This window comes from Ambystoma mexicanum, chromosome 9 (genome assembly GCF_040938575.1).
Source record: "Ambystoma mexicanum isolate Mex_15411 chromosome 9, UKY_AmexF1_1, whole genome shotgun sequence".
In the NCBI taxonomy this organism is placed as follows: Eukaryota; Metazoa; Chordata; class Amphibia; order Caudata; family Ambystomatidae; genus Ambystoma; species Ambystoma mexicanum.
This window is the reverse complement of record NC_090931.1, coordinates 527,998,337-528,022,738: the sequence shown is the minus strand read 5'-3', so window position 1 is coordinate 528,022,738 and position 24,402 is coordinate 527,998,337. Positions and strand designations below refer to the sequence as shown.

At 45.1% G+C, this 24,402-nt stretch overlaps 1 protein-coding gene across 4 annotated transcripts in view; it reads right to left on the bottom strand.

The window, feature by feature from the left end:
• The window catches only part of BCAS3 (BCAS3 microtubule associated cell migration factor), a 3,943,855-nt gene that overhangs the window by 1,125,351 nt on the left and 2,794,102 nt on the right, over positions 1-24,402 (bottom strand). For all 4 annotated transcript variants that reach the window (XM_069615076.1, XM_069615077.1, XM_069615079.1 and 1 more), the window contains one exon: positions 8,610-8,743. In XM_069615076.1, the coding sequence (XP_069471177.1) occupies positions 8,610-8,743 (134 nt within the window). The remainder of the gene's footprint in view (positions 1-8,609; positions 8,744-24,402) is intronic.

The window sequence follows — 24,402 nt, the reverse complement described above, 5'->3', positions numbered from 1 at the left end:
TGCCTAAGTAAAAGGCGGCAGTGACGTCTCGCACGACCCAACAATTATGGACTATGCTCTTGTTGCCAATGGAGATTTTGAGCATACACCTGCTTGGCAGGAGATGTTTGGAATTAGGTGCTTCCAGGTCCATTTCCCATTTGTCTATCAGTTTGAATGTGGGAATGGCTGGATCTTTTGGGAGTTGGTGGAACATGGCTTCGCTGATGAAGCTCTTACCATTGTTCACACACACTCGAGCGAGAACAGAGTCCTTCCCATCATTTAATTGGACAGGGATGAACAACTGCTCTCCAATTTGCTGAATATCAGCCAGGCTCTGAGCTGATTTCACATCTTTCTGGACTATAGGAGTGGGAGTTTCTGATTGTGGATTAGTATAGAATCTCAGAGTGTTTCCTTCCAGCGTGGAGTACCACTTTAGACTGGAAGGAAGGTTGATTTTCAGAAATAGAGAGGACCCTCCATCACCAGTCTGTTGTCCTACTGCTATTACTGTCACGTCTGGAATTTGGCTATTCTGGAAGTGAAATTCTACTTGGTCAGGTTTTTGTTCAACCATGTGGCAGGTGCCGTTTAAACTAACATGGTTGACACTCTGTTTTAATTTTATTGGTCGGCTAGTCTGGGTCCAGAGGACCTTGTTTACACAATCTATTAGGGGTGACAACCTTCTCAGGAGGTCATTCCCTAGTAAACAAGGGGTGCCCTCTGGAGTCACAACTATGACCGGGTGTTTCAACTTGTGTCGCCCAATTTTAATGTCCAAGTCTGCCGTCCCCTCGACGGGAATTTCCTTCCCGTCAAAGTTCTGGAGTTGTCCAGGAAGTGAGGTGAGAGGAATTTGGTAATTCTCTCCCCTTCCTGCATTCAGTTCGTCAAAGGCCCTTCTGGACAGAAGGGTAGCTTGAGATCCAGTGTCCACCAGTGCGAAAATTGTCCCCTGCCCCTGTACTTGTACCGTGGCATAGTATCTTCCCTCCTTCTCCTCAAGGGGGCACAGATAATGCACATTTCCGGACAACTGGTGGGCTAACTTTCTGGTTTTGGACATTGCTAGCGAAGAGATTTGGGCAGAATTCTGTGGAGAGCCTTGGGAATCTGAAAGAAACAATTGGCAACTGGAGATCAGAGCCATTGTGGGTTCCCCTGGCTCTGGTTCTGGGCCGCCCCCCCCCTTTTTGGAGGCAGTCACCAGGATGGGTTTGAACCAGGGGATTCTGGGATGAGATGGTGGGCGGCGGTAGCTCAGTCTCCACATCTCCCCAGTCTGGATTTGCATCCCTAGGGACCCATTTTTCTTTGGGAGAAGTTCCCCCCTCTCTGAAGGAGAAGATCCTTTTCCCAGGATCCTCTGAGGATCCCTCTCCCTCAAATTGGAAGATCTGTACCTCCTCCTCAAACTGAGTCTGTTTGGGTCTTTTGTTTCTCCTACCCCCCCTCTGCTCCTTAGGAGGCAGGCTTTCAGGGGCAAGAGATTTTGTTTCCGGTTCCTGGGTTTCCAGGGGCTGTTTACAAGTGAGGAAGGAAGCTTCCTCCAAGGCTTTACACCCCCCTTCCCTTTGTGCCTCCTCCCTGGGAACCGGTGAGTTATCGGGGTGCTGCCCCCGTCATTGTTCTGGAGCACCAGGTCCAGAGTTGGGTGAATTCTGCGCCGGCACACCGATCTGAGGGTTCTGCAGAGCCCTCAGTATGTGACCCAGATCCCGTGCCATGTTTTGAACCTGGCGCTCTAACTGGGAAACCCGCTCAGGCTGATACGGGGCCCTGTTTTCTCCCCTGGGCTGATCCCGGGAAGGGTAGCTATCCCTTCTTTGGTAGTACCCCTGGTTGGGAAGATTTGGATACCCCTCCACCCTTGGCCTCCCCTCTCCCGGATTCGGTTGTCTGGGCTCAGGGAATTGGGGAAAGAAGGATGGATGATTTTGGGGTTGGAAATTGGGTGGATACCTGTGGAAAAAGTTCTGCCCAGGATTTGGTAAGTTTCTGCCCTCCTGTGAGAAGTTGGGAGGGAAGTTCTCTGGGTTAGGTGCTTGGCTGGATCACCCCCCTTGGGCTGGAGGAGTCCACACATAACCCAGGATGGGTCTGTTTCCCTTGTAACGGGGGCTTACATAATCAGGAGAGCGAGGGACCCCATTTGTGGGGCTGCCTCCCTGGCTCCCTGTCTGTGCCTGGCCCGAGGACCTTCTGGGCCTAGCATTATTAGGTGCAGGTAGGTTTTTAGGCCCCCCCATCTCCAACTCTAAAACGGGGGTGACCTTTACCTCTGCCACCTTGACCTTTTTGGGCGCATTATTTTTATTTTCTATTGGCTTCTGCACCTCATAGATCCGGGTCGCCTGTTCAATGACCCAGTCTAAAGATCTTTTCTCGTGAAAATCCCTCACGAGCTGGGTCATTATGTATTTGGGCAAGGCATGGAAAAACGTATTAATAAATTCTCTACTATCCGTGCGTACCCTTCTTGTGGTCTGTGCAAAAGCACGCTTTAACTCCTGCATAAATTCTTGTGGGGCCTGATCCTGCCCACATTGCAAATTGTAGGCTGCCTTGCGAGCCTCTTGAGGATTTCTGTGAACAGAAAAATGTTTCAAGATGGCCGCCTTATAGGTGGACCATCTTAAATGATTTTGGTCCTCCAGCCCCGCAAAGAAACTGGAGTATTCCGGGGAGAAGGTCCACTTTACATATTGAATACAGCTTTGGCTGTCCTTCAAATGAAAAGTCTCCATCATTTGCTCATAGAGCTCCAAGTGTTCCCAAACAGAATACTTGGCGTTCTTATGATAAGGCGTGATGACGCTCCTGATCGCCTTAATCTGCTTTAAGGGGTCCTTAAGCAAGGCCCTTTTTGCCTTATTGGCCTTTTTGGTTCGGGTAACCCTTGTCCATTCATCCTCTGACTCAGAGGCACTGCTCCCAGAGGTTCCTGTCTGTTCTTCCAGGTTTTCCCGGATTCTGCGAGCCTGGGAATGGCTGGCAGAATGTGGGGACCTGGTCTCCTGTTTCCTGTGGTGCTCAGAGGAGTCCTCAGATCCCTCCTTGCTGCCAGGATTTGCTGGGTACCCCCCCCCCCACTGACCTAACTGGGCAGAGGTTTTCAGGATGCCCTTAAGGGGCCTACTCTCCTGGGGTTCCCCACTGAACTGTACTGTACTTGGGTGCCCATACCCGGATGCCCACCCCTCCATTCCTGAGTGGTACTGGCCTATGAGCCCCATACTTTTAGCTGGATAGTAATCTGCCATCCATGTGGCCCTGTGCTCATGTGCGCCAGGGGACATGGGGGTGGTAGAGTCCAGGGACTGGGAGAGATGAAGGCCCCTGGTGTTAGGGCTCCTGAGGTTATGGTCAGGAGTCTCTCTTTCCCAGCGGACCTCATCTCTATCCGCCCCTGCTCCCTGTTGCAATGCAAGAGCCTGCATTTGTGCTTTCAGTTCCTCAGTCAAGGCCTTACTAGACTCTATCAGTCTCTCCTGCATCGCTACCTGTTGTTGGAGCCTATCATTGTGTTGACAGAGGGCCTCATTTTCCCTCTGTGCTTTCTGGTTGGTCCTGGAGAACTGGGCCAGTCTTTGCTGCAGGAGGTTTACCTCCTGAGTCCCATCCCTACTGCTCCTTTCTTGCCAGAGCATCTTCCACCCTTCTGGTGTGCTCTACCAAGTTCCGGTTTTCTTTTTGGAGGTCACCCAGCCCCTGGAGGGACAGGTGATTTTCTTCAATTTCCTTTTTTAAGTGGCAGACTTCCTGGCCTAAAGTGTCTCTTTCCTGACTGAGAGCCTGCATCTGTGCTGCCAGGTCGTCCCTCTGTCGTTGAAAGGCACCAGCTTTTTGGCGCTCCTCATCAAACTCTGCCTGGGTATCCAGGTCTTTCAGAATCAGTTTATTGCTCTCCTCTTTCTCTTTATCTAGCTGGCTTTGCAGGGTGACTACCTGCTCCGCGCATGCCCTGTTGAAATTGATCTGTTGCTCCAACTTTTTCTGGTTCTGCAGTATGGAGTCCAAACTGTCTTGGTGCTCCTTCTGCAGGGCCAGAAATCTGGTATCCTGGTCTGTCATTTCCTGTTGTAGGATGCCCATATCCTCTTTTATTTTAATGATATATTGCCTACTATCATTTTCTGACTCCTGGCTCCTCTGCAGCCTCTGCTCAGAAGAGGCCAGATCAGATCGGGCCTTCTCTGCTGCCATCTGTTGCCTATTTGCCAGATCTTGGCTTTCAGTGCATTTATCCTGCATGTCTCCCATATATAGGTACAGGTATGCTGCTATCCTGGCAATCTTATTGTGTTCATCTTTGGCTTTAGGAGCCATATATAGTTCACTCAGGGCCACATGTAATGGACCCTGATCTCTCCATAGGTCTGATCCTGTTTCAGTGACCTGTCGCGTGATGGCCTGCAACCAGGCATCCTGGCCCTGTTAAGTCCATTCACCTCTCACAAATAGTTTATGTAAGAGGTGCTCTCTGGCTATTTTCATGTCTACTAAGGTCGTCATTCTAGAGATTGGTCTCTGTCCTGACTTACAGAAGTTTGTATTTTATTTTTGCAAAACAGACCTTTTCCTAAGAGCGTTCCTTTGAGGAGTGCTTTACAGCGTAACACAGCGTGGTGATCCGACCGGATACGTGTACCTGTCAGCTGGCACGCTGTATTAATCTGCACAAATGGTAGATCTAACCCAAACGTCCGGCACGAGCCCCCAATTTGTAAGAGGATTCAATTCAACACTACAGCTAAGTCAACGCTTAGTCTATAATACTGAATGAAAACCCTTATTGATATATCTTTATGTCCAGTTCATGCGTTCTGGATGACTACCCCTATATAACACCCCTCCCTTGCAATCCCCCTGACCCCACTGAGACAATAAGTAGTTCTGTTTTGCAAGTTAAAAGGTATATTTGAGAATTTAAACAATATAGATATATATATCACACTTTATAATAAATTAATAATTGAATATCACACTTAATCTGAGATGATCAAGATTAACAACGGAGAATCTGGCACTAGCACACTTCTTTATAATCAATGATGAGTGGTTATAGGATGGATAAGATAGCAACAATACTTTTATGGTTTCAAATGGATGCAATGTTGAATGAAATGCAGTACAGAAAATAACTTGATAGGATTTCAGCAAAAGACAATGTAATCACTTTCTTGGACAATTCACCCCCCCCCCCTTTTATGCAATGCAAGGAAATGGAAGGAAGGCACACAGTTCTCAGAAATGCAATCAAATGTGATTCAGTTCACCCCCAGCAAGCTTAGACTACAGACGTTGAAAACACAGGCCCAAATGCTTTTAAATGTGCTGGCAATGAAGAAAAAAATATACTAAAATGCTTTTAATTCCCTCTAGAGGTTCAGGTGAGTGGTATCTAGTTAATATTAGCTCAGGCTCACTCTAGCAGTGATGCAGGGATAGTTTTTATGAGGCAAACGATTTTTTTCAAAGGAAAGCAAAAGCAGCTATCTTTTGCAAGTGGAGAAATTTTCAAATTGCGGCAAAATGTCAAATCGCGGCAAAATTTGCGAATGCGGCGAGCGCGATTACAGAGGAACTACAAGGACTATCACTATCATTTTGGGGTCCTAGGAAAGCCTAGGATCTCAGCTTCCAGATGAAAGTTGCTGCAAGTCTCTAGGACAAACGGTCGCGGAGATATGAGCGATATGGTAAAGGTCGTTTTTCAGATTTGAAATTTTAAAGTTCAAAAAGACAAGTGCAGCTTGCAACTAGAAAATGACAAGTGACAGCTTTACAAATGACAGGTGACAGTTAGGAGACAGTTCTACTTAGATTAAAATAGGATTGAATTATATTATTTTAACTAAGAGATTGGTTCTGCACAGTTCTACTATGTACTCACACTATATTTAGAAATATGCCTCGCCACGGATCTGGTCAGGTTTTGGACTGGACTCAGGTTCAGCTCTTTGGTTCTGCTAACATTGGCCTGGGTCAGCTCTGCTCTCTCTCTGGGTACAGCACTGCTTCTGGATTCTGGAGATTGAGGGATTTGAAGCCTGGATCTCTGGATGTTGATGGAGGTAAAGTATGGAATTTTGGCAGAGCTTCCAGCTGCAAGTGGAAAATGAATGTCTATTTGGCTTGCACTATCTGCTTTTATCGGTTTAGAATGTGGGTGTGTGTGCAGCATCACTAGGCTCTACCCCTCTCCACTTATCATTGGCCAAGCTTTCATTTCTCCCCTGATTGGGGGAGCTAAGTTGTGTCAGAGTGATGTCATTTTACAGCCTGCAGAAAGTCCACTCCTCCTGTCAACTTTCACACAAATCTAGATTTGAACCAAATACATATTTGCAGAGGTACATATTGTTTCAAAATTACACGCACCCATCACATATCACAGGAGGTATCCCCTGTTCAAACTCTGCTCTTCCTGGGGGCTTGCATTCAGAAATGGCACATATTTCACTTTTTAACTGATTTTGCAATATCGGACATTAACCCAAATTTACACACATGTGCGCAAGGAGTATGGACATTAGTTGATGAAGTGTCAGATTTTTCACATGCACACATTTTGAGTAATATCCTCTTTTCCTCTAAAACCCCCCTGAACATACCACCGGGTCCTAACACGTCTTAAAATGTGGGCAGAAAAATCACAAGAATTATGGTGTCATTTAAATAATTTTCACAAGTCCGTACTATGAGTTATTCATCTTTTTAGAGTTATGTTCTGGCCCCAAAGGGGTGTGGTTTCCCCCCAGCACAAGGTTGAATTTCTGGTTTTTCCAGTTCTGCCAAGCCAGCTTGCTCTCACAGGCAGTGCCCCTCCCCTTCCCTTCCAGGAGGAAGCTACATTTACGACATCTGCAATAAACCATCTGCCTGGGTGAAGGGGGTTGCATTGTTCAGAGCTCCTGTATTCTGTGGGGGCTCCCCTTAATTCAATTATCAGAGAGATGGCATATCCTTAGTGTGGCCAGCAAAAGGCAGATAGGCCTGGGAACACAGCTGTGACTCAAGTTTCATCTCCTGTCGGGGGTAGCTGGTGGGCAGAATTCAGTTCCTTAAGCCAGGTTTCAGATAAAATGTCACTTTTTGTTACCCAGTTTAAGTCAAGACAATGTTTACATATGCAGCTAGAATGCTGATTCTAAGTTTAAAACTATGACATTTAAACAATTGCAACCTATGTGACACTCAAAGTAGGTCACTCATTTCTTTTAAACATTTAGATTTTTAGTGTCTTTCAGTCCAAATTTACTTAAACTGCTGAAATCCACAGCTCAGCCAGTCTTGTTATAAACCTTCAAGTCACTTCAGAATATAACTTTACATTGGATCCACCTCTCAGTAAGTCTTTCTTTGGCCTGCTTTGGGTTCATTTATTCAGTTTTATACAAAAAGTAAAATCTGGTGTTGTTTTAAAACGCCGGCTTTTGGATAGTGGTGAGTACTGGTACTGCAACCCATTTTGGGATTTAAGAAAATGAATTCCCAACAGTTATGGGTTTGCTTTTGGCAATCAGCATTGCCATTCCCAATGGTTTCAGACTACTGTGTGGGTAGTCCACTGGTGGTTTTAGGCAGTGCCCTTCTGTGCCCATAACATCGGCAAAAATGAGTGGCAGCCTATTCTTCATGCATTTCCCTGTGCATTTTCTGGGAAGCTCTGGCCATCATGATGTTTTCCATGTCAGTACTGCACAGTTTTGAGGTAGGGCTTGGATGCGTGGATAAAAACATCCCACGGGATTCAGTTTAGATGCTTTGGATAACAGGTGGGGTTTTCTGGAAGCTATTAGGCTGAGTTACTCTTCAAAAATGTGTGTTTGTTTGATATGACTGTTGGATGAATGGGCCACCCTACATGGGATTTGGATAAGTTGAGGCATATGGATCAGTGTCTGAGTTGTGAAGCTTATGTGGACCTTTGCAGGTTAATTCTCCGATTCATATATTCTGTGATCACTATGTATATGATTTTGGGTGTGATGGTTAGCAGCAGAAAGGTGATTCCCGCTTGAACAGGAGTAAAGCAGGGAGCTATCTGATCTATCCTCTTGGTTTTAACGATATCCGTGGCTCCATTGTTTTAGGAGGTTGATGGGTCAGTTTATTTGGTCTTCGTGTCAGAAGTAATGTTTTGGTCCAGCTATGTAGGTGGTTGACTGGACAGGAATGACAATGTCTTAAGCAGCTTGATGTAGTAATGGGTGGAGTTTATCAAGTTCACTGCTCATTCCATTTTTGCTACAATTCATACCTAGTTTTCAGTCATTTAACATGAGAGGGCAACCCTAATTCAGTCTCATGTTGACAAGTCTTTATTTTAATGTACCCACCTGAGGTGTGATGCTGACATGCTGTAATAATTGTGACTAAAATATGTAACAAATGGGAACTGTCCTACCACATATGATCAAAGTCAGAGGTGTATCTAGAGCAGCCCTCACGCTAGAAACGATCATTCAGAAATATACAAATTAGACGAGATGTGCACATTGAGTCTCTACGCATCTATACAAGAGGACTATTAACTATACCTTCATTCAATACACAGACGGCATCTTAGACTCAATGATAGTACATTTTAAATCCTAAATACATACAAAATATACCTTGGCTTCAGTCTCTCCCCTGTGTAGGGTATAAAGGTGGTGTACAGCACTTTGCGAAGACGACCAGGGGTGGGTGAGGATTTGGAAGATGTGGAAATCATGCCCCTGGGTGTCAGATGTAACCAGCAGCATTCCTGGAAAGAGCATGGAGATCAAACATTAGCTGAAAGCACTCTACTGGAAGACAGAGCTACGAATGCCACTGGTGAAGGCACCCTCATGCACGAACACATAGACACATAAGCACATTCCCACTGTTTGAGAAAGGTTTATGAGTAGTGACGGACTCAAAACTTTATGATGTTATGCAAAGTTTCTAAAAAGTAAATATGGCTTCAAGTAAAAAGGCACTGGTAGCTAAGAACATTTAAGAGGGTCTCAAACTTGTCATACTTCTTTGCAAGGGCTTAGTGATCAATGCTCCACTTAGTACAGTAATGCGCACAAACTGCAACACTGAAGAGAGGGCCCAATGAGGCCTATCCATCCATCAATGTGTGATCAGTATCCTATTCTGTATGCCTCAGTGACCATTTGCGTGTCCTGAGTAGCAGGAACCTTCAAAAGTCTGACACATTGAAAGCGTTGTTTACATCAGCAAGACGTGGCCAGCACTACTGAAGCACATGCAAATAGATAACACATTGTGCTCAGATACAATCCAGAGTAGTATCTGTAGAAGAGAGTGGAGTTCAACATTTGATAAGCAAGTCACTGTGGGTGAAAACGAGAGGAAGATAGTTTGAGGGAGAGAGAGCAAAAGAAAATGACCTGACAAATCTAGTGACTGAAATGTGCTCAGTCAATTCACGCAAAAGGGCCACATTTCAAATTCACTTTGTTCACAATGCCGCCACAGATATGTGTACACTTTAATATGAGGGCATAGCAATCTGAAAACAAACATGTATACAAAAACAAGCATTTACCCTTTGGGCACCTGTGGAATGGAACACAATACCTCTTAACATCTGCACTGCACCCTCCATCACCACTTTCTGCAAGAGCCCCACAACATTCCTGTATCTCCAAACCTTCATCTCCCTTGCTACCACTTGTCCATCCTAATTGTTCTGTCCTATCCTGAAAACATTTGTAACTTCTGTTTCACCTTTTCATCCTTTGAAGCTTGTAAAGCGCTCAGAGATCCTCTGTGTAGGGCCAGCGGTGAACAAAAATTCTACTAAATGTATATACCTTATTGTCCCGTCCTTTTCACCTTCCTTCCTTACCTTAGCTGACTCACACCCTGACACAGCCCTCTCCATGCTCCACTGTGCTATCTCTGATACTCTTCATGTTCTTGTCCCTGTCATGAGGATCCACTTGAAGCCCAAAGCTAAGTACAACTCCTGGTATGACTCAGGCCTCGCCACCCTTAAACGCAAGTGCAGAGTGGCTGAGAGAAAATGGCATGCTTCCGGTACATCCTCTGACAAACTGGCCTGCCACATGCTCCAAAGGCAATACCAGCTCTCTGTCCACACCCAGAAGAGAGCCCACATCCAAGTCTGTGTCTCTGCAGTATCTACCAACACGGCCAAACTCTTTAAAACTTGCAAGGAGCTGGCCAATCCTGCTGCAGTCTCTACCTCTCCTGTCCCCTCCAAGGCCCTCTGTACGGCCCTAGCTTCTCATTTCATCTCTAAAACTCAGGACATCCTGTCCTCTATCTCTTCCTTTCCCCCTGCCCCCTCCACTCCCTGCTCTTCCTCTGGCCCTTCTTCGGGCACCTCTCCTCCCTCCTTCTCTGCCTCTCCTCAGACAAGGTTTCTAAACAAGTCCAATCTATGAAAGTCTCGTCAAAGCAGGTTCACCCCTGTTCCTCCAAAACCATTAACGACCACATTGACACCCTGGCCCCTGCTCTGGCTGACTTCTGCAACCACTCCTTTGCCACTGGGGTCTTCCCTTCGCCCCCGAAGCACTCCCTTGTGCATCCTCTTCTTAAAAAACCTTCTGGCGATCCATCCTTCCCGGCTAACTATCGCCCAATCTCCATCACCCCTTTCCTGGGCAAACTCATGGAAAACCTGGCCATCTCCCAGCTTAAACTCCACACTGAATCTGTTGGTCGTCTCCATGACCATCAGTCTGGCTTCAGAGCAGCCAGAAGCACGAAAACTGCCCTCCTGAACATCTGTGAAGACCTGCTCTCAAACCTTGATTCCAACACCCCCTGTGTCCTCATCTTACTTGATCTCTCTACTGCCTTTGACACGGTCAACCATGCAAACCGTCTCTGTAATAACCTGGGTATCATCGATCACGCCATGGCAAGGCTGACCGCTTTCCTCTGATCAACCCTCCCAGGTCCAACTTGGGTCCTTTCTCTCCTCTATCTCTATCTGTGGTGTTCCCAAGGGGTCTAACCTCTCTCCCTGGCTGTTCAACCAAGACCTGGCACTTCTTGCCCTCTGCATTGCCACTCTCTGCCCCAACTTCCAGTGCTATGCGGATGACACTCAGCTCATTTTCAGGCTCCCTTCTGCCACTTCTTCTCCTTCTCTCATCTCTGACTGTCTGTTTGCTATCCAGGAGTGGTGTGCCGCCAATGACCTCTGCCTTAATGCCAGTTAGACTGAGATTCTCCTCATCGGCACTACTGCTCTCTCCTTTCCTGTCACTCTCAGTCTGGCCTCTCTTGGCCCTCTTCCTGCTTCCACCTGTGAGGCTAAAAACATTGTGGTCATCTATGACTCCACACTCTCCTTCTCTCTTCACATCTCTGATATCTCTAAGAAATCACACTACCAGCTGAACCTCTTCAGAGGTATTCTTCCTTTCCTCTCCTTGCCCCAGAAGCTCACTATCTCCAGAGCTCTGGTTCTCTCTAGGCTGGACTACTGCAACAGCCTCTTGCTAAATCTGCCTGCTTCTACTCTCCGCCCTCTGCAACTCATCCAGAACAGGACTGCAAGACTTGTCCTTGGCCTCAAGCCTTGGGGTGGCATCTCTCCAGGACTGAAATCTCTGCATTGGCTCCCAGTGGCTGCGAGGATTAAGTTTGAAACCCTCTGCATTTTCCACAAGGCCTTCTGGGGCCTGGGGCCTCAATACCTTCAACTCTCTCTTCCTCAATATCTTCCTTCTCAAGCTCTTCGCTGTTAGGCAGAAACCTGTGCAGTTCCCTTTGGGAACACTGCAAAAGATTTAGGACTACAGGTGTTAGCAGTAAACCCACTTGGTAGCAGTCTGTACCACCCAGATTTACCTGGTAGCTGTGGCTGAGCAGTCAGACTTCCCTCAAGAAGAGTTAGGCAGAATGCAAAGTATACACAATAGGCACTCAGACACAATAGCACAAGCAAACACTGACCAGAGCTTTGGTATCAAAGTATATAATTATTTATTTAAAAACACACTGTTTGAAACACTCCAGCACTCTTATTGTAAAACACTGTAAACACAGTTACTATTATGATATATACAACCCTTATTCCTTATCAGACAAGTCTTAGTTAACACCACTTATTTCCAGACAGAGGTGAGCGCTTAACTATAGATGGCACTCCAATAAGTTCATGAAAAAGGGAGGGAAAAAGACAGAATATGTCAAGATACACCACTCTAAGATTTAGGAACACTTTTAGCAAGGCAGAAGAGCAAAAGTCACTGGTGAGCCAAAGTCCATAGGCTGGGCCCACTCTTAGAGAGAGCAGAGCACAAATGCGCCCAAGATCACACAGTTACACTAGGCTTTGAAAGTCTTGCAGAGAGTTCAAAAAGAGTTGAGAGGCTCAGAAAAGTTTAGCCAGGGTGTCCCAGGCTAACCCAGGTTCGAAAGCCGGGGGCTAAATCTACCCCGTACAGTCGGTGGCAAGGGAAGCCAGGCGGAACACAGTACCTTAAGTGGGAAGGATCCTCCAGCGGTGGCAGTTGTTCCTGGCAGCAGGTGCAAGTCTTGGCGTCGTCCAGAGGAAGAGAAGATCTCGACTTGGAGGAAAGATGAAGGTCGTTGCACTGCCAGGGAAGAAACCAGCCGCAGAGTTTTCCGGTTAATGGTATTACCCTTTATTTCGTGGTCGTGGCAAAACGTGGTATTCCGGTTGCCGGGGTGCTTGGCACAGGCAAGGCGGCCACGAGATGCGTCGGGAAGGCGAAAAGACGGTGAAACTGGTTATCCCCACCAGTCAAAGGAAGAAGACTCTCCGGCGGGAGATCTCCTCTGTCGTTGGGAAAAGTGGTGAGACGGTTCAGCAGGGCTCCACCGGTGGTGTCGTCGTAGCAGGTCGGCTCAGCTTCTCCCTCGTCGGATTCTTAGATCCTGTGGCGACTTCTGAAGTTCCAGTCCCCAAAGCTCTGCTTTTATGCCGAAAACCCCCATTCACTCAGCCTAGCTGTTACTCAAACATGCTAACGGAGTGCGACTTGAGTTGCCTAGGCAACTCAGTCCAGGGTGCCTAAATCCCTCTCCACCCCTCCTAAGTACCCCAGACAGAGTGGCACCACTTTGGAGGGCTTCTGTGGAGAAGCCCGCCAAAAAGTGGAACAAAGGGCTCGACTTGGGTTGGAGTCACAGAAGAGAACACAAACGCCATTTTAGAACCGAGTTTTGGCAAAAAATACCAACCGGAGAATTGATAATAAATAAATAAACCGGCGGTATGTTCGAGGCTATCGTAATTTAATAAATATAGTAGCCTCGAACAATGGGCAAATCCCATAGAGAAATATTCGCGGTTGAATATAAAAAGTAGTATCCACTGCCACCAGCCAAAACTCGATCAGGGGGGACGGAGACGTGCCCCCTCGACTAACAGACCCCGGGGCAATTGAATTGCCCCGGCCAGTACGTCCACAATATGATGGTTTGTACTGGTTCTGTTCAGAATTCAAGACTAGTAAAGTCAATGGTGACTTTACATGCCCTGGGAGACAGTAGACAGTCCCAGGTTATGGAGTCTATACTGGGAGGTCACTACGACACCCCTGTGTTACTGCACTGAGGGTGCTGTGTAACACACATCACAAAAACACATGAAGCCCTATGGAGTAAAAGACCCCATAGCCCATGATACACATCTAGAGTCAAAGGAATACACTCAAATCATGTCCAAGAGTGAAGGTAAAAGAGTCTCACTCTTGGCAGGAGAAAAAAATAAACCCCAAAAATCCAGCAAAGCTGCTGGGGGACTCACTAGGTTAGGAAATTCAGCCTAAAAAGAGAATTCTCCCTAACATTCGCTCATCCGCCTCCAACTCCCTCAGGGTCAGTCGCTTCTCCAAGCAACGTGTTGGTGGTAGATCTTTTTCTTCGGCTGGGGCTTCCCTCTGGTACAGCCTCCCTGAAACTTGAGGATAACCATCTCTGGTTCCGGAAGCACCTCAAAATGTTCCTCTTTGCTTCTGCTTACTCTCCTCCTCTCCCCTGCTTGATTCCTGGCTGAACTGAAACTGCACTGGTCACCTGGCCAACCCTCTGATCTCGGGCCCAGATCTCCTCCCCTGTCAGCTGCACACCATGCACTTGCCACCAGCTGACCGCACTTTTTACTCATTGCTTTTTATTTATTCAATTCTTTTTTTCTTACTGTCAATCCCATTTTCTGCACTGTCCCCTTCCCTTCCCCCCGCACTTTTACCCTTTCCCTGCACTTACGCAATCTCAATGTTACCTGGCCTAGTAAGATCGCTGTCTCGGTCTTCCCTCTGTTTCCACCCCCTGCCCCCTTGCCTCGTCGTGCCTTGAAACACTTGTGTATAGGCGCGTTATAAATGCCATATCATATCATACCTACACTGACATCAGGATTGCTTCCCTGCTTCTCTCCAATTTCAGCTCCTTGCCACCACTCATCCCTAAGCCACCCTCTGCATTATTGCTTTCCACCTCCTTCGTGCCACCTCAACTCTGCTCACCCCACCATTGCAATGCTAAATACAATGCACTGAGCAAAAACAGCTATAATGGCAATAACTTTCTTCAAACACTACACAGATAAATACGAACCGCACCAGGACTTCAAAAAATGCCTCATCTAAGTGGGCCCCGGGATCACCAGGAACAGTAAAGCGCTGTCTGGCAGAAACGCTAAACAGCGTGTGTCCTAATGCACAGTTGACTGCGTCACATTATGTACTGAAATATGTTATGCAATATCAGCCTATGTTCTACGGCAAATCCAGAGGCATGCAGTAATACACTCCCAAGGAGTAACAACAGCAGTGAACGCTCTACAAATGCCAGGAACATAAAAGAAAATGTACTCATACGCTTGAGTTGTGTATTTAAGAGTTGGGGACTCCAAGTGTGTCCGCTTTTTAAAACTGTTAGGAAAACACCTCCAATGATATTGAAATTTAGCAATGTGTGGCTCCTTTGAGGCCAACAACGTTTACATTGTCCACACTGTTTTATCGACTTTAACTGTGTCCTTCAAATGTTCCGCCGCGGTGCATGATCTGTGCAAAAGAGGTCTTTCGGAAATTGTACACTGTAAATAGCAGAGACTTATAACAAGTCGTATGTTTTGCTGGGCCATTCATTTGTCCGGCAATCATGTGCCCCATGCTTTCCTCTCAGTGGAGCTGGAGCTGGTGACGCAGGCAGGCCAAAAGCAGCTAACAGGACCGCACAAGCTGCTGTGTACCCATTGATGGTGGTGTGTGGGGATTGGCTGAAGTGAAAGCCTGTCATCTCCTAACACTGGCTTACATTTTTATAATTACCCGTTGCAGTTCTAAAAAAAATGCACAGGAAATTCTTTTGCGAGGCGATCACGGAGATGTACAGGCAGTTCATATACAGTCATTATGCAACTTACCCGCAGAGACCTTTCAGATCCTTCCAAGGCTTAAAGCGTACGGAACTGCCCCTGACAGGAGCGTCTTTACGTCACTTCATCATCAAAAGACATCAGGCGCCGCCAGAAAGATTTTACGGCTTACGTCTCCAATTCCTAGGAAATCTATAAACTGGCTGATCCAGCAACACTTTTTTGAAGCATTACTGCGCTTAAAGTGGAGGTCATAAATGGGATTTAAGAAAAATGTGTAATCAAAACGAAAACAGCCTATGATCGCAGTGTGTACTAGTCACGCGCTAATTTGAAGCGCTGGTTCGTACGGAAATGATTGACCCGAAACGTTAGGGGCTAGGTGGAGGAGAGACTGTGCAATTAACAAGACTAGGCATGGACCCTGTGGGGTATAGATGACAGGATTGGGATTAGTAGTGAATTCGGTTTATCCCAGGAGTATTCTTCAGGTCACAATAAGTGGGAAGATGGCTGGTTGCTTCATCCCATCTTCCCTTCGTATTCTGTACTCAAGGAGAATGGCTAATTCTTTCCTCAAGATACTAATAAGCCCAGTGAATAGGCTTCTCCCAGGCCTTCTTCCCCCTAGAAGAGAGAAAGTAATAGTCAGCTCTGTGCTCATTTCTGTAAGGTTTTATACCTGGGTAAATTGCCACCAATCCCTGCGAGGCTTCCCTGGTACAATGATCTTAGCATTGTAAAGCTGAACTCCCAAGCCCAGTGATCCAGGCTGCCACATTTCAGGTATTGCTGTGTCTGGGTTTTCCCGCTGGTAGGCTTCGCCCCCATTCCCTACAGGCAGGTGAGGCCTATCTGGCACAGGCATTGCAGCCATGTTTTCCTCCGTTCTTCCCACTGGCCCTACAACCAATCCGGTCTCCAGGGCAGTTCTTGCCGATGGAGTGGGGCTCCACTCCAAGATGTCTGTGATGCTTGTTGCCAAATTTGTTTCCATGGTGACCTTAGTTGTTGGAGTGGGTCTCATCTCCAGTATGCCTGCAGACTTCGCTGCCACACTAGTCTGGTCCCACAGGTGATTCTGTATTCTTTTATTTGCCTCATCCTTAAGGGTATTGGGTGCAGTGAATGTCTCCTGCCCGCTATCTCCTACCTGCACCATGAGTCTGGATATGGAGATCGCACAAACCCCCTCTTCAGTGTTTGAGCCCTCACATATTCCCGACCAAGCCCCTGACGTTTGGGCAGGGAGCCCAATATGGAGAGGTAGTCATCTGGAATGAGGCAAGTCGATGCAGAGACAGGAAGGAATAGCTCTGCAACGACAAGAACCATAGCAGAACTCCGTGGCTGGAGTCCTTATGAATGGGCAACCATTGTAAAGGTGTGTGGTCTAAAGATAGTGAAGTGCCTTCCCGGCAAGTAATACCACAGAGATTCAACCGCCTATTTGATAACCAAACATTCTTTTTCCACTGTGGAGTATGAGACTTCATGTGGAACCAGTTTTCAGCTGATGAAAGAAATAGGTTGAATGTCCTCTGGCATCTCTTGTGATGGAACCACTCCTAGTTCATATCATGAGGTGTTTGTTTGCAAAAAGAATGGATGACAGAAGTCTGGACATTGCGATACCGGACATCGGGTGATGATATATTTTAACTTTCGGAAATATTTTTGCTCTGGTTGGTCTTTGTTTAGATCCACTTTATAGCAGGGCTTCTGTGGGAGGTTGTGGGATGTTTTTACCAATGCATCCACGCCCTACCATAAAACTGTGCAGTACTGGCATTGAAAACATCATGATGGCCAGAACTCCCCAGAGAGTGCACAGGGAAAACATGAAGAATAGGCTGCCACCCATTTTTGCCTATGTTGTGAGCACAGGAGGGCACTGCCTAAAACCACCATTGGGCTACACACACAGTAGCCTGAAACCATTGGGAATGGCAATGTTGATTGCCAAAAGCAACCCAGAACTGTGGGAATTCATTTTCTTAATGTCAAAATGGATGCAATACTGGTGCTCACCACTATCAGAAAGCCAGCGTTTTAAAACCACCAGACTTTTGTGTAAAACTGAACAAATGAACCCAAACCAGGCCAAGGAAAGACTTGCTAAAAGGTGGATACAATGTAAAACTATATTCTGAAATGACTTGAAGGAAGTAATTATTTAATGTATATATAAAAAATAGCTGGGGATGTCAGCAGCTTAAGTGAATTTGGGTTTAAAGCCACCAAAATCGAAATGTTTAGAATAAATGAGTGACCTACTTGTGAGTGTTACATAGGTTGCAATTGTTTAAATGTCATAGTGTTGAACTTAGAATCAGCATTCTAGCTGCCTGTGCAAAAATTGTAAGTTGGATTTGAATGTAGAAAACTGGGAACTAAAGTGACATTTAGCTGAATTCTGCCTGAAAACTACCCCCGACAGGAGAAACCTGATCAGCCACTCTTCCCAGGCCTAGCTGCATCCTGCTGCCCCTGCCAAGAGGAGATGACACCTCTCTGATTGGAAAAGGGGAGGAGCACCTGGGGACTGCAGGAAGTTGAACAAAGCCCTGTCCTGGACTCAGGCAAATGTTATATTGGTGGGGGGGGGTCGTAAAATGGCTTCCTCTTGGGAGAAACTGGGAGGGACAGTGCCTGTGAGAGCCAGCTGAGCTTGGGGGAAGTGGATAAACCAGAAATTCCACCATGTGCTTTGGAAAACCACACCCCTTTGGGGCCAGAGCATGATTTTAAAAAGATGGATAATTCACAGTGCGGACAAAATTATGTAATTAACACCATAATTCTTGGGATTTTTCTGTGCACATTTTAATGGGTGTTAGGACCCTGTGGTATGTTCTTGGGGATAGTAGCGATAAAAAGGGTTGTTACTCCAAATGTATGCATGTTAAAAATCTGACACTTTATCATCTGAAACCCATATCCCTGGTGCACATGTGGAAAGGTTTAGAGGTTGTTATGTGGATGAAAAGGGGAGAATTCTGTCATAAGTGGACACAACATCGTACAAAGACAGGGATCGGATGGTTTGGTGCTACAGAAAATATGTTAACTGGACCTATAATATTAGAAAAATGGTACATAGATAAACATGTATTTGGGTCAGAAATAGATTTGTGTGCAATTTGACAAGGGGAGGATCCTCTGACCATAAACCTACAGCATCACTCTGACACTCCATTTCTTTTCCCCAATCAAGGGAGTGAGGAAAGCTTGGCCAATGAGAAGTGAGAGGGGCAGGTTTAGCTAGGCCCAGGCACACACCCATTTTCAAAACACATAAAAGGAACATTGAAACCCAGGTAGAGACATTCACTTTCCACTTTCTTGCGGGACGCTTTGCCGGGAGACTTCAGACTTCACATCCAGAGATCCAGACTTCAAATCCATCAATCTCCAGAGACCAGAAATTAACTCCAGAATTTGTAGCAGAGAGGCCTGAATCCACAAGCTGAATCCTCTTCAGCAGGCCTCAAAACCAACCAAACTATTCAACAGCCGGGCAAGCTGTTTGAATTCTTTGCTCCAGAAAGCAGTGCTGTATCCGGAACCCGAGAGAACCAGAGACCAGATCGCTGTGAAGAACTGCTAGCAGAAGTCCAGCCAATCCTGACCCGATCGGTGACGAAGTCGCATTCCTGTCCAAAATCTAGTGTGTGTACCCAGCTAGCACTGTGCCAAAACCAATCTCTTAGTTTACAATAATCTAATCCAAACTATTTTAGCCTATTAGAACTGCCTCCTAGAATCATGTCATTCTGTCATCTTTAAAACTGAAAACTGTCATCTTGAGCTTTAAAATTTCAAATCCGAAAAAACTACCTTTACTAAATCGGCCGTATCTCCGAAACCGTTTGTACTAGGAGCGAGTTTTAACTGTCATCTCAAAGCTAAGATTCTAAGCTTTCCAACGAGCCTAGAACCGACTTCCTACTCCTTATAGTGCCTCCGTAATTGCGCTCGACGCACGCGACTAAATTTGCCACGATTTGACGTTTTGCTTAATTTCAGCCACGTGTAAAAATATTTGTCCTTGCTTTCCTTGCTGAAATTCGTGTTCAACCTGACAATCATTCATAGAGCATTGCTAAAGTGATCCTGAATTAATTTAAGTATCTCTCACTCACCCTGAACCTCTTATAGGGAATTAAAAGCAATCTGAGTATATTTTTCACTTCATTGCCACCACATTTAAAAGGATTTTGCCTGTGTTTAAAACTCCTACCTGTTTTCCTCTAAGCTTGCTAGGGGGGAACTGAATTATATTTGATTGCATTCCTGAGAACTGTGTGCTTTCCTCCCATCTATTTACCTTGCATAGAGGGGGGAGGGAGGGTGAATTGTCAAAGAAATGTGATTACATTGTCTTTTGTTGAAGTCATTTCAAGTTTATTTTCTGTACTGCATTTTCATTCATCATTGCATTGTCTTTGAAGCCATAAAAGCATTCTCAGCTACTTCATCCTCTCTATATCACTTCAAAGCCATCAAAAAGAGTGTACCACTGTAACATTATCCATTGTTGATCACTATCATCCTCACAAGTTTGCTATCAAATATTAATTTACTATAAAAGTGTGATAGATATATATTGTTTAATTTCAAATAAACCTTGTACATTTGCAAAACAAACCTACTTCTTGGCTCAGCGGGGTCAGGGGGATTCTGACAGAGGGGTGTTATATAAGGGTGGTCATCCAGAGTAAACAAACAGGACATAAAAATACATCAATAAGGGCTTCCATCAGCATCCCAGACTACGCATTGACTTAGCTGTAGTGTTGAATTGAAGTCGCTTACAAGGTGCAGCTATTGAAGAAAAAGGAAGAATGCATCTTCTGTAATAATAACGTCTGCAAAACCGTCCGAGGTCGTGGTTGGGAACATTTCTGTTGGTTCGTTCTGTTCCGTGGTAATAAGTGCCACAAGTTCTTCTGATTCGTTCCACTCCTTCAGTTGGTCCACGTGATACCTTTCTTTCTAACTCTTGCAATCTGGTTGGGAACGTTAAGGATTCTAATCGGGCGTCACACACCGAACCAGGACTCTTGCCCTTAGCCTAGGATGTAGCGCTCAATTAGAATACTTTTTCTTCATTTCCTAGAATTCAGATTGAGCTAGCACCCAATCCATCTCACACCTCCTTTTACAAATACACGGTTCACAATGGACCATGAACCAGGCCGGTGGGTGGTAATACAATATTTATTTATTTTAAATTCAAAGAAAATCACACAATTTTAATATTGGGCAGTAATCACCAATGGTGTGATAATTACAATGTAAACTGATGAAATACACTTGGTTGACCTTCTACTATAATATATCCAAAGCACAGATGAATAGGAACAATTTTACTGTTCGGGTAGGTAGCAACTGAATTAAGATTTCCCCCTGCAATGCTCCCTCAAACCCCTATTTATCGAATTTTGAGTGGATAGAAAGGAGCAGCAAGGAGTCAGGGATACGGGGCAGCAAACAGAATAAATATCCGACCTTCCCTCACGAACCTTTGCAATTGCATAAATGACACTAGGAGTTGCTAAATAATTAATTTACATGTGTAGTTGAATAAATGATGTAAATATGTGTTATAACAGTATCAGAGATGTAAGTACACTAGCAACTCTAAGGCAAGGTATGAACAAAGGGCATACAGTTCAAAATCAACTTGAAAGTAAGAACACAGTGCAGCCAAAATTACACGTTGGAAAGTTGCATTTTCTGCTTTTTTACAGTTTTAAACATCAAAACGGTTTTGGAAAGAAATGAGTGAAATTGACAGAATCGGAATGTGGTTTTTAGGCTGGATGGTAGATGCACATCACTGGGATAATATAGAAGTGAAAGAGTGACTTTAGCTGAATAACTGGATGAGATTTTCACTGTGAAAGGAGATTCGGATTTGGGAAAGTAACAGCAGTTAACAGAGAAAATCGGTTTGGAAAGAAAGGACAAGTTTTACTAAAACTAGATTTATCAAGAATATAGCGCTGCCTATGAAACAGGTTAAGCAGCCATCTTAACCACCTTCACGCTGCGTGTCTCTTTATGTGGAAATGAATTAATTTACTCCAAATATGACTAAGGAATTTACAAATGACAGAAATGAGTGGAAGAATTGCGCTAACACTAGAAAATCAAGGACAGGATGCACAGAGAATTCATACTATCTTAAACAAATTATCAGGGCATGGATGGGATTACTTAGAGGGGGGAATACTCACAATCAGCGCTGGAGTTTGGAATTTGGGACAGCCAGACAGTTTTCAGCCTTAGTATCGGCATGCCTCTAACAACTGGATTGGTCAGGGGTGATTGTTACCGCCTTGCTGTCAGCCGGCTGGGTTTCGGGGGCATAACATCCGATTTATGATGTGTGCTTTACAATGCATAGGATCATCCCACAGTTACTTTTGCTAAAACCAGTTATGGCACAAACATGCACCTTTTTACAGTTGTGGCACTTTTGAAACTTACATAGGCAGATTACATATTTCACACAGAGCATGGCAGTCCAACTACCAAGTTTGTAGGACTTTGTTTCGTCCGGCTAATTATTTTTCGTCATTTTCAGTGATAAATATTTTACCTAAATTCTATAACTTTATACATGTGTACATATTATCATAAGGCACGTTAGTATTTAATTTCAAAGTGGCACCACATAGACCTTCCTCAGAATATACAATTTTCCATCATTTCCGTCCCCAATATGCTAGTGAAGGCTACCACGTCTTAATTGTAAGCCACAAAAATTGCATTTAAACTCTTAAACTTTTGCATTCCTGCGTTTCCTGGTTACAGAAATAACAGTCTTAACGTTTATTAATCAAAATAGTCTTTTGAGCCAGATGGCCATCATTGTCTTCCAAATAAGGGCATATCTTACAAGGCTGTTCATGAGCTGGCTTTGAAGCCACCCAGTTGAAGTTGAGGGGAGGTGCAACTTCCACGTAGGTGTCCTGGAACTCTATTGTAACAGGCTGAAGCCCAGACACAAAGTCTGACGAGCGTGTTAATTCTCCCCCTTAGTCTATTCAGAGTTTCCAAGGGGCTGGCCCTTTGAGAGGTAGTAAATTATGTTCTCAGAAAGCAAATGCCCTTTGAAGCCAAGGGCCTAAAAACCTGTTTTGCTGGTTCCCCAGTACAGCAAATGCATTTATTTATGTATATATATATATATATATATATATATATATATATATATATATATATATATATATATATATATATATATTTTCTGAGTCAAAAGCAAGGCTGTTGGAATAAAACATATTAGATTTCAAACAAACCCCCCCTTACATTTTTAGGCAAGGACAGGGCCTTATTCAACATTACACTTTTAAAACAAACATTTTTCTTGTTTGCAAAAGCAACCCTTTTTACACGTGGTGAATTATGCTGGGGTGTCACTTTCAAATGTGGCCTTCTTACGTCCATTTTCTGAATCTTTCCAAAGCCCCAGTCATGTTTCCAATGCACAAGCATCTGTCAAAATGAAGGTCCATTGAAACTGACATATGCACAGAGATATAGGGTTTATTTTGAAGAGTTTATCTGGGATATTTTGTAGCAAAAGTCAAGTGTTTTTCCGTATGGCTGGGAGTAAAGTTGTTTGTGATTTCACAGATATTTGCCTGACACAGCCTGTCATTCAGTGAGAAATGCTATCTTTGGCTGGGGCACAACTTGAATATGGCTGGGCACAGTTGGGTCTTGCTGGATCAGAACTGTATATTGTTGAACAGAGGACAATGAGCATCAGGGCGGCATCATTTTAAATGTAAAATATTTCCTTTTTCAATGGGAAATTCTGAGCTAGCAGCAAAGCAGTGCTGCTTTTCAATTCTCTTCTTTGGTGCGCATAAGGAAACACACAAGTAGCCTTTCTCGGTGTGTTCCGTGTTTCATCTTGCCGCATAGGTAATTGGCAAAGACAGCGCAGCCATTATTTTGGTGACAGCAAAACGCAGTTTTTAATCAAGGCGATAGTGCTCAACAGTGCCAGCGCAGCCATTTTGCTGTTAACTGCTGAAGTGCAGATTGGTGATGGAGGGGAATTCTGCTGTGTGGGTAAATGTACCCCACAGGAAATAGGCTAGTTCACGGGAACCATACGTTTTAACACCTAATACAGTCCTCTTGTGATGAATTGCCATCTGGCAAGTGTGTAAAAGTCTTGTTTTAAAAAAAAAATGTTTATTAAATAATAAAATCATGCAGCTAATTCCATCTCTTAAAAGGAAAATCTGCTAATCAGATTTCCCCTTCATAAGCTCCTTGACAAAAGCATAGTGTGAACTTGTGCCTTGCAGCATCAGTATCCTGATTCGCAGTGCCAGCTGTACCAGTGGTACAGAGCAGGTTCAGAGGTCACATGTGCCCTCTTTGCAGATGCAGTGACACCCAAGTCTCTGCAGCGCAGGGAATACATTGAAAATATGCACCCCCACTCCAAAAACAACTGAACTCTGAAGTTGTTGTCCCGGTGGCACATAAAACTTGAAATATAAGCCATAACCAGAGTTATGAAATGGCGACCAGCATCTCATCTTTCATAGTTATCTCAGACGCATTAAATTGATATTGCAGACATGTCAGCCCTGTGGGCCAAGTTCAACTTTGGAAGGGTGTTGTGTATTTCCCCAGACAGGCTGGACCCCGCTCTACTGGCAGGAAGGTAGCCTGGTGGGATGCCCCTATTTGTTCCCACGTAAGGGTAGGTAATACCCTTCTCCCTCGGACACTCACTCCACAGGATGCTGGCCTGCGAGCAGAAACCAAGAGGCACACCCATTCACAGAGAGCCAGGCCTCACACCAGGCTGCTGCATTCTGAAAATTACTTTGATCCTATTGAGAGGAGGGGGATGGGGACAGGCAGAGTTAGGATAGCCAGAGGGGTATCTGTACAGTTTTGCCACCTTGATTGTCACTGCCTCTATTTTTCTTTCCTGTCCCCTTCAATTCCTCTGGAACAAAGCACTCTGGGTGTGACATCATAAGGGCACAGCTTTCAAGAGGAGGGATTGGACACAAAGCATCCTAGCTTTA